This window comes from Scyliorhinus canicula, chromosome 31 (genome assembly GCF_902713615.1).
Source record: "Scyliorhinus canicula chromosome 31, sScyCan1.1, whole genome shotgun sequence".
In the NCBI taxonomy this organism is placed as follows: Eukaryota; Metazoa; Chordata; class Chondrichthyes; order Carcharhiniformes; family Scyliorhinidae; genus Scyliorhinus; species Scyliorhinus canicula.
In genome coordinates this window covers 3,443,420-3,460,919 of record NC_052176.1, presented here as the reverse complement: position 1 = coordinate 3,460,919, position 17,500 = coordinate 3,443,420, and the positions used below count along the sequence as shown (strand labels likewise).

At 54.4% G+C, this 17,500-nt stretch overlaps 2 protein-coding genes across 3 annotated transcripts in view; one reads left to right on the top strand and one right to left on the bottom strand.

The window, feature by feature from the left end:
- znrd2 (zinc ribbon domain containing 2) overlaps nucleotides 1–5,877 on the bottom strand; it is a 12,522-nt gene extending 6,645 nt beyond the window's left edge. The window contains exons 1-2 of one of the 2 annotated variants that reach the window (XM_038787462.1): nucleotides 5,819–5,877; nucleotides 4,577–4,731 (exon numbers count right to left, since the gene is read on the bottom strand). In XM_038787462.1, coding sequence (XP_038643390.1) covers nucleotides 4,577–4,731; nucleotides 5,819–5,834 — 171 coding nt within the window. In that variant the 5' untranslated portion in view covers nucleotides 5,835–5,877. The remainder of the gene's footprint in view (nucleotides 1–4,576; nucleotides 4,732–5,818) is intronic. The other variant, XM_038787463.1, reaches the window with a different exon arrangement.
- A 1,782-nt stretch (nucleotides 5,878–7,659) lies between these two features.
- Nucleotides 7,660–17,500, top strand: part of LOC119958822 (serine racemase-like) — a 13,443-nt gene continuing 3,602 nt past the window's right edge. Inside the window, exons 1-2 of the mRNA XM_038787324.1 lie at nucleotides 7,660–8,824; nucleotides 10,438–10,567. Coding sequence (XP_038643252.1) covers nucleotides 8,657–8,824; nucleotides 10,438–10,567 — 298 coding nt within the window. The 5' untranslated portion in view covers nucleotides 7,660–8,656. The remainder of the gene's footprint in view (nucleotides 8,825–10,437; nucleotides 10,568–17,500) is intronic.

Here is a 17,500-nt window from a genome sequence, read left to right as displayed (position 1 = left end):
ACTGTACAGAGTAAGAAGTCTTACAACACCAGGTTAAAGTCCAACAGGTTTGTTTCAAACACTGTTTGAACCAAACTGTTTGAAACAAACCTGTTGGACTTTAACCTGGTGTTGTAAGACTTCTTACTGTGCTCACCCCAGTCCAACGCCGGCATCTCCACATCATAACTGTACAGAGTCACTGTTTATTCAGCAGGGTGAGGATCACTCACTGTGTAACTGAACAGAGTCACTGTTTATTCAGCAGGGTGAGGATCACTCACTGTGTAACTGTACAGAGTCACTGTTTATTCAGCAGGGTGAGGATCACTCACTGTGTAACTGTACAGAGTCACTGTTTATTCAGCAGGGTGAGGATCACTCACTGTGTAACTGTACAGAGTCACTGTTTATTCAGCAGGGTGAGGGTCACTCGCTGTGTAACTGTACAGAGTCACTGTTTATTCAGCAGGGTGAGGATCACTCACTGTGTAACTGTACAGAGTCACTGTTTATTCAGGGTGAGGGTCACTCACTGTGTAACTGTACAGAGTCACTGTTTATTCAGCAGGGTGAGGATCACTCACTGTGTAACTGTACAGAGTCACTGTTTATTCAGGGTGAGGATCACTCACTGTGTAACTGTACAGAGTCACTGTTTATTCAGCAGGGTGAGGGTCACTCGCTGTGTAACTGTACAGAGTAAGAAGTCTTACAACACCAGGTTAAAGTCCAACAGGTTTGTTTCAAACACTGTTTGAACCAAACTGTTTGAAACAAACCTGTTGGACTTTAACCTGGTGTTGTAAGACTTCTTACTGTGCTCACCCCAGTCCAACGCCGGCATCTCCACATCATAACTGTACAGAGTCACTGTTTATTCAGCAGGGTGAGGATCACTCACTGTGTAACTGTACAGAGTCACTGTTTATTCAGCAGGGTGAGGGTCACTCGCTGTGTAACTGTACAGAGTCACTGTTTATTCAGCAGGGTGAGGATCACTCACTGTGTTACTGTACAGAGTCACTGTTTATTCAGCAGGGTGAGGGTCACTCGCTGTGTAACTGTACAGAGTCACTGTTTATTCAGCAGGGTGAGGATCACTCACTGTGTAACTGTACAGAGTCAGTTTATTCAGCAGGGTGAGGATCACTCACTGTGTAACTGTACAGAGTCACTGTTTATTCAGCAGGGTGAGGATCACTCACTGTGTAACTGTACAGAGTCAGTTTATTCAGCAGGGTGAGGATCACTCACTGTAACTGTACAGAGTCACTGTTTATTCAGCAGGGTGAGGATTACTCACTGTGTAACTGTACAGAATCACTGTTTATTCAGCAGGGTGAGGATCTCTCACTGTGTAACTGTACAGAGTCAGTGTTTATTCAGCAGGGTGAGGATCACTCACTGTGTAACTGTACAGAGTCACTGTTTATTCAGCAGGGTGAGGATCACTCACTGTGTAACTGTACAGAGTCACTGTTTATTCAGCAGGGTGAGGATCACTCACTGTGTAACATAAGAACATAAGAACTAGGAGCAGGAGTAGGCCATCTGGCCCCTCGAGCCTGCTCCGCCATTCAATTAGATCATGGCTGATCTTCTGTGGACTCAGCTCCACTTTCCGGCCCGAACACCATAACCCTTAACCCCTTTATTCTTCAAAAAACTATCTATCTTTACCTTAAAAACATGTAATGAAGGAGCCTCAACTGCTTCACTGGGCAAGGAATTCCATAGATTCACAACCCTTTGGGTGAAGAAGTTCCTCCTAAACTCAGTCCTAAATCTACTTCCCCTTATTTTGAGGCTATGCTCCCTAGTTCTGCTGTCACCCGCCAGTGGAAACAACCTGCCCGCATCTATCCTATCTATTCCCTTCATAATTTTAAATGTTTCTATAAGATCCCCCCTCATCCTTCTAAATTCCAACGAGTACAGTCCCAGTCTACTCAACCTCTCCTCATAATCCAATCCCTTCAACTCTGGGATTAACCTAGTGAATCTCCTCTGCACACCCTCCAGTGCCAGTACGTCCTTTCTCAAGTAAGGAGACCAAAACTGAACACAATACTCCAGGTGTGGCCGCACTAACACCTTATACAATTGCAACATAACCTCCCTAGTCTTAAACTCCATCCCTCTAGCAATGAAGGACAAAATTCCATTTGCCTTCTTAATCACCTGTTGCACTTGTAAACCAACCTTCTGTGACTCATGCACTAGCACACCCAAGTCTCTCTGAACAGCGGCATGCTTTAATATTTTATCGTTTAAATAATAATCCCGTTTGCTGTTATTCCTACCAAAATGGATAACCTCACATTTGTCAACATTGTATTCCATCTGCCAGACCCGAGCCCATTCACTTAACCTATCCAAATCCCTCTGCAGACTTCCCGTATCCTCTGCACTTTTCGCTTTACCACTCATCTTAGTGTCATCTGCAAACTTGGACACATTGCCCTTGGTCCCCAACTCCAAATCATCAATGTAAATTGTGAACAATTGTGGGCCCAACACGGATCCCTGAGGGACACCACTAGCTACTGATTGCCAACCAGAGAAACACCCATTTATCCCAACTCTTTGCTTTCTATTAATTAACCAATCCTCTATCCATGCTACTACTTTACCCTTAATGCCATGCATCTTTATCTTATGCAGCAACCTTTTGTGTGGCACCTTGTCAAAGGCTTTCTGGAAATCCAGATATACCACATCCATCGGCTCCCCGTTATCTACTGCACTGGTAATGTCCTCAAAAAATTCCACTAAATTAGTTAGGCACGACCTGCCTTTTACGAACCCATGCTGCGTCTGCCCAATGGGACAATTTCTATCCAGATGCCTCGCAATTTCTTCCTTGATGATAGATTCCAGCATCTTCCCTATTACCGAAGTTAAACTCACTGGCCTATAATTTCCTGCTTTCTGCCTACCTCCTTTTTTAAACAGTGGCGTCACGTTTGCTAATTTCCAATCCACCGGGACCACCCCAGAGTCTAGTGAATTTCGGTAAATTATCACTAGTGCATCTGCAATTTCCCTAGCCATCTCTTTTAGCACTCTGGGATGCATTCCATCAGGGCCAGGAGACTTGTCTACCTTTAGCCCCATTAGCTTGCCCATCCCTCCCTCCTTAGTGATAACAATCCTCTCAAGGTCCTCACCTGTCATAGCCTCATTTCTATCAGTCGCTGGCATGTTATTTGTGTCTTCCACTGTGAAGACCGACCCAAAAACCTGTTCAGTTCCTCAGCCATTTCCTCATTTCCCATTATTAAAACTCCCTTCTCATCCTCTAAAGGACCAATATTTACCTTAGCCACTCTTTTTTGTCTTATATATTTGTAAAAACTTTTACTGTCTGTTTTTATATTCTGAGCAAGTTTACTCTCATACTCTATCTTACTCTTCTTTATAGCTTTTTTAGTAGCTTTCTGTTGCCCCCTAAAGATTTCCCAGTCCTCTAATCTCCCAGCAATCTTTGCCACTTTATATGCTTTTTCCTTCAATTTGATACTCTCCCTTATTTCCTTAGATATCCACGGTCGATTTTCCCTCTTTCTTCCGTCCTTCCTGCACAGGATCACTCACTGTGTAACTGTACAGAGTCACTGTTTATTCAGGGTGAGGATCACTCACTGTGTAACTGAACAGAGTCACTGTTTATTCAGCAGGGTGAATAACTGTACAGAGTCACTGTTTATTCAGCAGGGTGAGGATCACTCACTGTGTAACTGTACAGAGTCACTGTTTATTCAGCAGGGTGAGGATCACTCACTGTGTAACTGTACAGAGTCACTGTTTATTCAGCAGGGTGAGGATCACTCACTGTGTAACTGTACAGAGTCACTGTTTATTCAGCAGGGTGAGGATCACTCACTGTGTAACTGTACAGAGTCACTGTTTATTCAGCAGGGTGAGGATCACTCACTGTGTAACTGTACAGAGTCACTGTTTATTCAGCAGGGTGAGGGTCACTCGCTGTGTAACTGTACAGAGTCACTGTTTATTCAGCAGGGTGAGGATCACTCACTGTGTAACTGTACAGAGTCACTGTTTATTCAGCAGGGTGAGGATCACTCACTGTGTAACTGTACAGAGTCACTGTTTATTCAGCAGGGTGAGGATCACTCACTGTGTAACTGTACAGAGTCACTGTTTATTCAGCAGGGTGAGGGTCACTCGCTGTGTAACTGTACAGAGTCACTGTTTATTCAGCAGGGTGAGGATCACTCACTGTGTAACTGTACAGAGTCACTGTTTATACAGCAGGGTGAGGATCACTCATTGTGTAACTGTACAGAGTCACTGTTTATTCAGGGTGAGGGTCACTCACTGTGTAACTGTACAGAGTCACTGTTTATTCAGCAGGGTGAGGATCACTCACTGTGTAACTGTACAGAGTCACTGTTTATTCAGCAGGGTGAGGATCACTCACTGTGTAACTGTACAGAGTCAGTTTATTCAGCAGGGTGAGGATCACTCACTGTGTAACTGTACAGAGTCACTGTTTATTCAGCAGGGTGAGGATCACTCACTGTGTAACTGAACAGAGTCACTGTTTATTCAGCAATACGCTGATACTCACTCCACATTCCTGACACGAGTCGGCCAGCATCCTGTATCCTTTCAGCAGGTAATCCCCCATCAGTTTGGTGATCTTGTCCTGGCGCTCACGGCGCGCCACGATCACCTTCATATCCGCGTCAGACGGGGGCGCCCATGTAAAGTCTTCATCTCCTGCTAAGAAAGAACCCAGGCACGTTATAATTCACAGCTGACACTTCCCTCCTTAAGGGGGAGGGGGTGTAACCCCTTACCAATCCCCCTGTGATTTGGGGGGGGGGGGAAGGGGGTGTTACCCCTGACCCATCCCCCTGTGGGGGGGTGGTGGTGACCCCCGACCCTTCCCCTTGTGTGGTGGGTGGATGTGTGACCCCGACCCCTTCCCCCTGTGGGGGGGGGGGGAGGGGGGGGGGGTTGTGTTACCCCTGACCCTTCCGCCAGTGCGGGGGTGGTGGTGAACCCTGACCCTTCCCCTATATGGAGGGTGTGGCTGTGGTGACCCCTGACCCTTCCCCCTGTGGGGGGTTGTGAGGCCCTTCCCCCTGTGGGATTGCTACCCCTGACTCTTCCGCCTGTGGGGGGGGGGGGGGGGGGGGGGGGGTTGTGACCCCTGACTCCTTCCCCCTGTGGAGGGGGGGGTTGCCCCCCGACTACTTCCCCCTGTGGGGGGGGGGGGTGGCCCCTGACTCCTTCCCCCTGTGGGGGTTGTGACCCCTGATTCCTTCCCCCTGTGGGGGTGTGTGACCTCTCACCCCTTCCCCCTGTGGGGGGGTGACCCTTGACTCCTTCCCCCTGTGGGGGGGTGACCCCTGACTCCTTCCCCCTGTGGGGGGGTGACCCCTGACTCCTTCCCCCTGTGGGGGGGGGGGGGTGGGTGACCCCTGACTCCTTCCCCCTGTGGGGGGGGGGTGACCCCTGACTCCTTCCCCCTGTGGGGGGGGGTGACCCTTGACTCCTTCCCCCTGTGGGGGGGGGTGACCCTTGACTCCTTCCCCCTGTGGGGGTTGTGACCCCTGATTCCTTCCCCCTGTGGGGGTGTGTGACCTCTCACCCCTTCCCCCTGTGGGGGGGGTGACCCTTGACTCCTTCCCCCGGTGGGGGTGTGACCTCTGACCCCTTCCCCCTGTGGGGGGGGTGACCCCTGACTCCTTCCCCCTGTGGGGGCTGGGTGACCCCTGACTCCTTCCCCCTGTGGGTGGGGGGGTGACCCCTGACCCCTGACCCTTCCCCCTATTTGGGGGGGGGGGTGACCCCTGGCTCTTACCGCTGTTTACGGCCATGCTGCTGCTGTTGCCGCCGCTGCCGGAAGTGACGCAGCTCAGCCAGTCGTGAGCAGCACAAGCACTTGAGCGGGGGCGGGGCCTGAAGGGGGCGGGGTCAGTGCGCAGGGTCCGTCAGAGCGGAGGGGGCGGAGCCTGAGCGCGGGGCGTGGTCAGAGCGCGGGGCCCGTCAGAGCGGAGGGGGCGGTGTAAGAGCGCGGGGCGGAGCCAGAGCGGAGGGGGCGGGGTCAGAGCGAGGGGCACATCGGAGCGGAGGGGGCGGGGTCAGAGCGCGGGACCAGTCAGAGCGCAGGGGGCGGGGTCAGAGCGCGGGCGCTTTAGAGCAGAGGGGGCCGGGTCAGAGCGCGGGGCGGAGCCAGAGCGGAGGGGGCGGGGTCAGAGCGAGGGGCACATCAGAGCGGAGGGGGCGGGGTCAGAGCGAGGGGCACATCAGAGCGGAGGGGGCGGGGTCAGAGCGCGGGACCAGTCAGAGCGCGGGCGCTTTAGAGCAGAGGGGGCCGGGTCAGAGCGCGGGATCCGTCAAAGCGGAGGGGGCGGGGTCGGAACGCGGGGCGGAGCTAGAACGCGGGGCGTGGTCAGAGCGCTGCGTGTGCGGACAGAGGTCAGGGGCGGGGCCAGAGGAGGGAAGGAGGTGGGGCCGGAACCCGGGAAGTGGGCGGGGTTAGCATGCGGGTGCCGGGCCGCCATTCCCGCCATACGGTTGCCAGGGCGACGCTGGGCCTAGCAGAGTAGCTGAAGCCTGTTCTGGGGAGCCGGGAGGAGGCGCCGGCGGGCCGGGTATTCGGCAAGGGAGGGCATCGCCTGTGGACATCTCCTGTCTCTGCCTGCCTCATCTGAGCCCACAATCATCACGCAGCCTCTCCCCCACCCAGCAGGTGTCCATTCAGCCCCTCTGAGCCAGCACAGCCCCTCTCCCCCACCCAGCAGGAGGCCATTCAGCCCCTCTGAGCCAGCACAGCCCCTCTCCCCCACCCAGCAGGAGGCCATTCAGCCCCTTTGAGCCAGCACAGCCCCTCTCCCCCACCCAGCAGGAGGCCATTCAGCCCCTTTGAGCCAACACAGCCCCTCTCCCCCACCCAGCAGGAGGCCATTCAGCCCCTTTGAGCCAGCACAGCCTCTCTCCCACCCAGCAGGTGTCCATTCAGCCCCTCTGAGCCAGCACAGCCTCTCTCCCACCCAGCAGGTGTCCATTCAGCCCCTCTGAGCCAGCACAGCCCCTCTCCCCCACCCAGCAGGAGGCCATTCAGCCCCTCTGAGCCAGCACAGCCCCTCTCCCCCACCCAGCAGGAGGCCATTCAGCCCCTTTGAGCCAACACAGCCCCTCTCCCCCACCCAGCAGGAGGCCATTCAGCCCCTCTGAGCCAACACAGCCCCTCTCCCCCACCCAGCAGGAGGCCATTCAGCCCCTCTGAGCCAGCACAGCCCCTCCCCCACCCAGCAGCAGGCCATTCAGCCCCCTCTGAGCCAGCACAGCCCCTCTCCCCCACCCAGCAGGAGGCCATTCAGCCCCTCTGAGCCAGCACAGCCCCTCTCCCCCACCCAGCAGGAGGCCATTCAGCCCCTCTGAGCCAACACAGCCCCTCTCCCCCACCCAGCAGGAGGCCATTCAGCCCCTCTGAGCCAGCACAGCCCCTCTCCCCCACCCAGCAAGAGGCCATTCAGCCCCTCTGAGCCAGCACAGCCCCTCTCCCCCACCCAGCAGGAGGCCATTCAGCCCCTTTGAGCCAGCACAGCCCCTCTCCCCCACCCAGCAGGAGGCCATTCAGCCCCTCTGAGCCAGCACAGCCCCTCTCCCCCACCCAGCAGGAGGCCATTCAGCCCCTCTGAGCCAGCACAGCCCCTCTCCCCCACCCAGCAGGAGGCCATTCAGCCCCTCTGAGCCAGCACAGCCCCTCCCCCACCCAGCAGGAGGCCATTCAGATCCTCTGAGCCAGCACAGACTAGCCTCTCCCCAACCAACAGGAGGCCATTCAGCCCCTCTGAGCCAGCACAGACCAGCCTCATCACTCAGCAGGCGGCCATTCAGCCCCTCTGAACCACCACAGACCAGCCCAGCCACTCCTGATCCAGCAGGAGGCCATTCAGCCCCTCTGAGCCAGCATAGACCAGCCCAATCTCTCCCTCGGAGGCCATTCAGCCCCTCTGAGCCAGCACAGACCAGCCTCTCCCCACCCAGGAGGAGGCCATTCAGCCCATCGGAGCCAGCACAGAGCAGCCCCGCCTCTCCCCCAGATCCCTGTAAGAACCATCTTCACCCAGGAGGAGGCCATTCAGCCCCTCTGAGCCAGCACAGAACAACCCAGTCTCTTCCCCCAGATCCTTGTCAGAACCATTCCCCACCCAGGAGGCGGCCATTCAGCCCCTCTGAGCCAGCACAGAGCAGCCCTGCCTCTCCCCACTCTCCAGCTCTTCATCTGCAGGCAGCTCGTGGCCGGAACCAGGAGTTGGTTTGCGAAATTGAGAGTGATCACCCCTCAAATGGTCCTGTCATTTCTTTAATTCTGTGCCCCCCCTGCTCTGACTGCGCTGCGCCTGGAACTCGAGCTTCGTATCCGCTCAAACTGGGGCTCTCATCATTTTAGACACCAATTAAATCTTCCCCCCCCTCCAACCCCCACACCTCAGTTCCTAAGAAACCTTCCACCTTTCGCCTATCGGTTCTTCCCTCCCAACGGAAGTTCCTGCCGATACTTGTCAATCTCCCCTGTGAGCGCTCAACACTGCAATCGCATCCTTCCTGTGGCACTCTGCCTGGACCTGCACCAACTGCTCTTTTACGCAAGTTCCTGCTCAGGCACCCTGTGCCCGTTTTTGTAGCTGCCATGCCCGTTCAGTACTGCGTCTCCCTGGCCAGTGTCCAGAAGGCCCAAGCGGCCATCGCTGGCCTCATTCACAGGACCCCAGTCCTCACCAACTCCACCCTGGACAAGCGGGCGGGGCGCAAGCTCTTCCTCAAGTGCGAACTTTTCCAGAAAACAGGATCGTTTAAGGTAGGGCACCGGCGGGACATTGGACTGCCTGCCGACCTAACCGGCTTGGGTACGTGGCTGGGTTGGGAGAAGGGCAGCGGCTTTAGAAACCGGATTGGATGTGGGGCTTAAAACACAAACGAGGCGTTCAGTCTCACTGTCCATGATCCCGATGGACCCAAACCCCTTCTCGTTCACACCCACTGTCCACAATCCCAATGGACCCAAACCCCTTCCCGTTCACACCCACTGTCCACAATCCCAATGGACCCAAACCCTTTCCCGTTCACTCCCACTGTCCACAATCCCAATGGAACCAAACCCCTTCCCGTTCACTCCCACTGTCCACAATCCCAATGGACCCAAACCCCTTCCCGTTTACTCCCACCGTCCACAATCCCAATGGACCCAAACCCCTTCCCGTTCACACCCACTATCCACAATCCCAATGGACCCAAACCCTTCCCGTTCACTCCCACTGTCCACAATCCCAATGGACCCAAACCCTTCCCGTTCACTCCCCCACAATCCCAATGGACCCAAACCCCTTCCCGTTCACTCCCACTGTCCACAATCCCAATGGACCCAAACCCCTTCCCGTTCACTCCCACTGTCCACAATCCCAATGGAACCAAACCCCTACCCGTTCACTCCCACTGTCCACAATCCCAATGGACCAAAATCCCTTCCCGTTCACTCCCCCACAATCCCAATGGACCCAAACCCCTTCCCGTTCACTCCCACTGTGCACCTCAACCATCGGCTGACAGATGGGAACCAGGGTTGTTTGTGAGACTGGAATTGGAGGAGTACAGAGAATTTGATGGTAATGAGGTTGAGGTTACAGTGATAGGGAGGGTTGTAGGGGCTGGAGGAGGTTACAGAGATAGGGAGGGTTGTAGGGGCTGGAGCAGGTTACAGAGATAGGGAGGGGTGTAGGGGCTGGAGGAGATTACAGAGATAGGGAGGGTTGTGGGGGCTGGAGGAGTTTACAGAGATAGGGAGGGTTGTAGGGGCTGGAGGAGGTTACAGAGATAGGGAGGAGTGTAGGGGCTGGAGGAGGTTACAGAAATAGGGCGGGGTGTAGGCGGCTGGAGGAGGTTACAGAGATAGGGAGGGGTGTAGAGGCTGGAGGAGGTTACAGAGATAGGGAGGGTTGGAGCAGCAGGAGGAGGTTACAGAGATAGGGAGGGTTGTAGGGGCTGGAGGTGGTTACAGTGATAGGGGGGTTGTAGGGGCTGGAGGAGGTCACAGAGATTGGGAGGGTTGTAGGGACTGGAGGAGGTTACAGAGATAGGGAGGGTTGTAGGGGCTGGAGGAGATTACAGAGATAGGGAGGGTTGTAGGGACTGGAGGAGGTTACAGAGATAGGGAGGGTTGTAGGGGCTGGAGGAGATTACAAAGATAGGGAGGGCTGTAGGGGCTGGAGGAGGTTACAGAGATAGGGAGGGGTGTAGGGGCTGGAGGAGGTTACAGAGATAGGGAGGGTTGGAGCAGCAGGAGGAGGTTATGGAGATAGGGGGGTGGTGAGGTGACGATGGAGAGCTATGAACACGAGCATGAAAACGTTTTTTAAAAAGGCTCAAATAGTTTTATTTTCCCAGATGAATTGATGAGTTTTCTATTCCTTGCAGATTCGCGGAGCCCTCAACGCTGTGTCCACACTGAACGAAAGGAAGAACAATGGCGAGGAAGTCCGTGCTGTGGTAACACACAGCAGTGGCAATCACGGACAGGCACTCGCACAGGCTGCTCAAATGCAAGGTGGGAGAGCAGAATAATACTGGTCAGAGCTGACCCCACCAGTACTGTACCCCAATGTTATACAGTGACAGACCCGTCCCCACCAGTACTGTACCCCAGTGTTACACAGTGACAGACCCGTCCCCACCAGTACTGTACCCCAGTGTTATACAGTGACAGACCCATCCCCACCAGTACTGTACCCCAGTGTTATACAGTGACAGACCCATCCCCACCAGTACTGTACCCCAGTGTTATACAGTGACAGACCTGTCCCCACCAGTACTGTACCCCAGTGTTATACAGTGACAGACCCGTCCCCACCAGTACTGTACCCCAGTGTTATACAGTGACAGACCCATCCCCACCAGTACTGTACCCCAGTGTTATACAGCGACAGTCCCGTCCCCACCAGTACTGTACCCCAGTGTTATACAGCGAGACCCATCCCCACCAGTACTGTACCCCAGTGTTATACAGTGACAGTCCCGTCCCCACCAGTACTGTACCCCAGTGTTATACAGTGACAGACCCATCCCCACCAGTACTGTACCCCAGTGTTATACAGTGACAGATCCATCCCCACCAGTACTGTACCCCAGTGTTATACAGTGACAGACCCATCCCCACCAGTACTGTACCCCACGGTTATACAGTGACAGACCCGTCCCCACCAGTACTGTACCCCAGTGTTATACAGTGACAGACCCGTCCCCACCAGTACTGTACCCCAGTGTTATACAGTGACAGACCCATCCCCACCAGTACTGTACCCCAGTGTTATACAGTGCCAGGCCCATCCCCACCAGTACTGTACCCCAGTGTTATACAGTGACAGACCCCGTCCCCACCAGTACTGTACCCCAGTGTTATACAGTGACAGACCCGTCCCCACCAGTACTGTACCCCAGTGTTATACAGTGACAGACCCGTCCCCACCAGTACTGTACCCCAGTGTTATACAGTGACAGACCTGTCCCCACCAGTACTGTACCCCAGTGTTATACAGTGACAGACCTGGCCCCACCAGTACTGTACCCCAGTGTTATACAGTGACAGACCTGTCCCCACCAGTACTGTACCCCAGTGTTATACAGTGACAGACCCGTCCCCACCAGTACTGTACCCCAGTGTTATACAGTGACAGACCTGTCCCCACCAGTACTGTACCCCAGTGTTATACAGTGACAGACCCGTCCCCACCAGTACTGTACCCCAGTGTTATACAGTGACAGACCCGTCCCCACCAGTACTGTACCCCAGTGTTATACAGTGACAGACCCGTCCCCACCAGTACTGCACCCCAGTGTTATACAGTGACAGACCCGTCCCACCAGTACTGTACCCCAGTGTTATACAGTGACAGACCCGTCCCCACCAGTACTGTACCCCAGTGTTATACAGTGACAGACCCATCCCCACCAGTACTGTACCCCAGTGTTATACAGTGACAGACCCGTCCCCACCAGTACTGTACCCCAGTGTTATACAGTGACAGACCCGTCCCCACCAGTACTGTACCCCAGTGTTATACAGTGACAGACCCGTCCCACCAGTACTGTACCCCAGTGTTATACAGTGACAGACCCATCCCCACCAGTACTGTACCCCAGTGTTATACAGTGACAGACCCGTCCCACCAGTACTGTACCCCAGTGTTATACAGTGACAGACCCGTCCCACCAGTACTGTACCCCAGTGTTATACAGTGACAGACCCGTCCCCACCAGTACTGTACCCCAGTGTTATACAGTGACAGACCTGTCCCCAACAGTACTGTACCCCAGTGTTATACAGTGACAGACCCGTCCCCACCAGTACTGTACCCCAGTGTTATACAGTGACAGACCCGTTCCCACCAGTACTGTACCCCAGTGTTATACAGTGACAGACCCGTCCCCACCAGTACTGTACCCCAGTGTTATACAGTGACAGACCCGTCCCCACCAGTACTGTACCCCAGTGTTATACAGTGACAGACCCATCCCCACCAGTACTGTACCCCAGTGTTATACAGTGACAGGCCCGTCCCCACCAGTACTGTACCCCAGTGTTATACAGTGACAGACCCGTCCCCACCAGTACTGTGCCCCAGTGTTATACAGTGACAGACCCGTCCCCACCAGTACTGTACCCCAGTGTTATACAGCGACAGACCCGTCCCCACCAGTGCTGTACCCCAGTGTTATACAGTGACAGACCCGTCCCCACCAGTACTGTACCCCAGTGTTATACAGTGACAGACCTGTCCCCACCAGTACTGTACCCCAGTGTTACACAGTACAGACCCTTCCCCACCAGTACTGTACCCCAGTGTTATACAGTGACAGACCCATCCCCACCAGTACTGTACCCCAGTGATATACAGCGACAGACCCGTCCCCACCAGTACTGTACCCCAGTGTTATACAGTGACAGACCCGTCCCCACCAGTACTGTACCCCAGTGTTATACAGTGACAGACCCGTCCCCACCAGTACTGTACCCCAGTGTTATACAGTGACAGACCCGTCCCCACCAGTACTGTACCCCACGGTTATACAGTGACAGACCCGTCCCCACCAGTACTGTACCCCAGTGTTATACAGTGACAGACCCGTCCCCACCAGTACTGTACCCCAGTGTTATACAGTGACAGACCCGTCCCCACCAGTACTGTACCCCAGTGTTATACAGTGACAGACCCGTCCCCACCAGTACTGTACCCCAGTGATATACAGTGACAGACCCATCCCCACCAGTACTGTACCCCAGTGTTATACAGTGACAGACCCGTCCCCACCAGTACTGTACCCCAGTGTTATACAGTGACAGACCCGTCCCCACCAGTACTGTACCCCAGTGTTATACAGTGACAGACCCGTCCCACCAGTACTGTACCCCAGTGTTATACAGTGACAGACCCATCCCCACCAGTACTGTACCCCAGTGTTATACAGTGACAGACCCGTCCCACCAGTACTGTACCCCAGTGTTATACAGTGACAGACCCGTCCCACCAGTACTGTACCCCACTGTTATACAGTGACAGACCTGTCCCCAACAGTACTGTACCCCAGTGTTATACAGTGACAGACCCGTCCCCACCAGTACTGTACCCCAGTGTTATACAGTGACAGACCCGTCCCACCAGTACTGTACCCCAGTGTTATACAGTGACAGACCCGTCCCCACCAGTACTGTACCCCAGTGTTATACAGTGACAGACCCGTCCCCACCAGTACTGTACCCCAGTGTTATACAGTGACAGACCCATCCCCACCAGTACTGTACCCCAGTGTTATACAGTGACAGGCCCGTCCCCACCAGTACTGTACCCCAGTGTTATACAGTGACAGACCCGTCCCCACCAGTACTGTGCCCCAGTGTTATACAGTGACAGACCCGTCCCCACCAGTACTGTACCCCAGTGTTATACAGCGACAGACCCGTCCCCACCAGTGCTGTACCCCAGTGTTATACAGTGACAGACCCGTCCCCACCAGTACTGTACCCCAGTGTTATACAGTGACAGACCTGTCCCCACCAGTACTGTACCCCAGTGTTACACAGTAACAGACCCTTCCCCACCAGTACTGTACCCCAGTGTTATACAGTGACAGACCCATCCCCACCAGTACTGTACCCCAGTGATATACAGCGACAGACCCGTCCCCACCAGTACTGTACCCCAGTGTTATACAGTGACAGACCCGTCCCCACCAGTACTGTACCCCAGTGTTATACAGTGACAGACCCGTCCCCACCAGTACTGTACCCCAGTGTTATACAGTGACAGACCCGTCCCCACCAGTACTGTACCCCACGGTTATACAGTGACAGACCCGTCCCCACCAGTACTGTACCCCAGTGTTATACAGTGACAGACCCGTCCCCACCAGTACTGTACCCCAGTGTTATACAGTGACAGACCCGTCCCCACCAGTACTGTACCCCAGTGTTATACAGTGACAGACCCGTCCCCACCAGTACTGTACCCCAGTGATATACAGTGACAGATCCATCCCCACCAGTACTGTACCCCAGTGTTATACAGTGACAGACGCTTCCCCACCAGTACTGTACCCCAGTGTTATACAGTGACAGACCCGTCCCCGCCAGTACTGTACCCCAGTGTTATACAGTGACAGACCCGTCCACACCAGTACTGTACCCCAGTGTTATACAGTGACAGACCCATCCCCACCAGTACTGTACCCCAGTGTTATACAGTGACAGACCCGTCCCCACCAGTACTGTACCCCAGTGTTATACAGTGACAGACCCGTCCCCGCCAGTACTGTACCCCAGTGTTATACAGTGACAGACCCATCCCCACCAGTACTGTACCCCAGTGTTATACAGTGACAGGCCCGTCCCCACCAGTACTGTACCCCAGTGTTATACAGTGACAGACCCATCCCCACCAGTACTGTACCCCAGTGTTATACAGTGACAGACCCATCCCCACCAGTACTGTATCCCAGTGTTATACAGTCACAGACCCGTCCCCACCAGTACTGTACCCCAGTGTTATACAGTGACAGACCCATCCCCACCAGTACTGTACCCCAGTGTTATACAGTGACAGACCCTTCCCCACCAGTACTGTACCCCAGTGTTATACAGTGACAGACGCTTCCCCACCAGTACTGTACCCCAGTGTTATACAGTGACAGACCCGTCCCCACCAGTACTGTACCCCAGTGTTATACAGTGACAGACCCATCCCCACCAGTACTGTACCCCAGTGTTATACAGTGACAGACCCATCCCCACCAGTACTGTACCCCAGTGTTATATAACGACAGACCCGTCCCCACCAGTACTGTACCCCAGTGTTATACAGTGACAGACCCGTCCCCACCAGTACTGTACCCCAGTGTTATACAGTGACAGACCCGTCCCCACCAGTACTGTACCCCAGTGTTATACAGTGACAGACCCATCCCCACCAGTACTGTACCCCAGTGTTATACAGTGACAGACCCATCCCCACCAGTACTGTACCCCAGTGTTATACAGCGACAGACCCGTCCCCACCAGTACTGTACCCCAGTGTTATACAGTGACAGACCCGTCCCCACCAGTACTGTACCCCAGTGTTATACAGTGACAGACCCGTCCCACCAGTACTGTACCCCAGTGTTATACAGTGACAGACCCGTCCCCACCAGTACTGTACCCCACGGTTATACAGTGACAGACCCGTCCCCACCAGTACTGTACCCCAGTGTTATACAGTGACAGACCCGTCCCCACCAGTACTGTACCCCAGTGTTATACAGTGACAGACCCGTCCCCACCAGTACTGTACCCCAGTGTTATACAGTGACAGACCCGTCCCCACCAGTACTGTACCCCAGTGATATACAGTGACAGACCCATCCCCACCAGTACTGTACCCCAGTGTTATACAGTGACAGACGCTTCCCCACCAGTACTGTACCCCAGTGTTATACAGTGACAGACCCGTCCCCGCCAGTACTGTACCCCAGTGTTATACAGTGACAGACCCGTCCACACCAGTACTGTACCCCAGTGTTATACAGTGACAGACCCATCCCCACCAGTACTGTACCCCAGTGTTATACAGTGACAGACCCGTCCCCGCCAGTACTGTACCCCAGTGTTATACAGTGACAGACCCGTCCCCGCCAGTACTGTACCCCAGTGTTATACAGTGACAGACCCATCCCCACCAGTACTGTACCCCAGTGTTATACAGTGACAGGCCCGTCCCCACCAGTACTGTACCCCAGTGTTATACAGTGACAGACCCATCCCCACCAGTACTGTACCCCAGTGTTATACAGTGACAGACCCATCCCCACCAGTACTGTATCCCAGTGTTATACAGTCACAGACCCGTCCCCACCAGTACTGTACCCCAGTGTTATACAGTGACAGACCCATCCCCACCAGTACTGTACCCCAGTGTTATACAGTGACAGACCCTTCCCCACCAGTACTGTACCCCAGTGTTATACAGTGACAGACGCTTCCCCACCAGTACTGTACCCAGTGTTATACAGTGACAGACCCGTCCCCACCAGTACTGTACCCCAGTGTTATACAGTGACAGACCCATCCCCACCAGTACTGTACCCCAGTGTTATACAGTGACAGACCCATCCCCACCAGTACTGTACCCCAGTGTTATATAACGACAGACCCGTCCCCACCAGTACTGTACCCCAGTGTTATACAGTGACAGACCCGTCCCCACCAGTACTGTACCCCAGTGTTATACAGTGACAGACCCATCCCCACCAGTACTGTACCCCAGTGTTATACAGTGACAGACCCATCCCCACCAGTACTGTACCCCAGTGTTATACAGTGACAGACCCATCCCCACCAGTACTGTACCCCAGTGTTATACAGTGACAGACCCTTCCCCACCAGTACTGTACCCCAGTGTTATACAGTGACAGACCCGTCCCCACCAGTACTGTACCCCAGTGTTATACAGTGACAGACCCATCCCCACTAGTACTGTACCCCAGTGTTATACAGTGACAGACCCATCCCCACCAGCACTGTACCCCATTGTTATACAGTGACAGGCCCATCCCCACCAGTACTGTACCCCAGTGTTATACAGTGACAGACCCGTCCCCGCCAGTACTGTACCCCAGTGTTATACAGTGACAGACCCGTCCACACCAGTACTGTACCCCAGTGTTATACAGTGACAGACCCGTCCACACCAGTACTGTACCCCAGTGTTATACAGTGACAGACCCGTCCCCACCAGTACTGTACCCCAGTGTTATATAGCGACAGACCCGTCCCCACCAGTACTGTACCCCAGTGTTATACAGTGACAGACCCGTCCCCACCAGTACTGTACCCCAGTGTTATAGTGACAGACCCGTCCCCACCAGTATTGTATCCCAGTGTTATACAGTGACAGACCCGTCCCCACCAGTACTGTACCCCAGTGTTATACAGTGACAGACCCGCCCCACC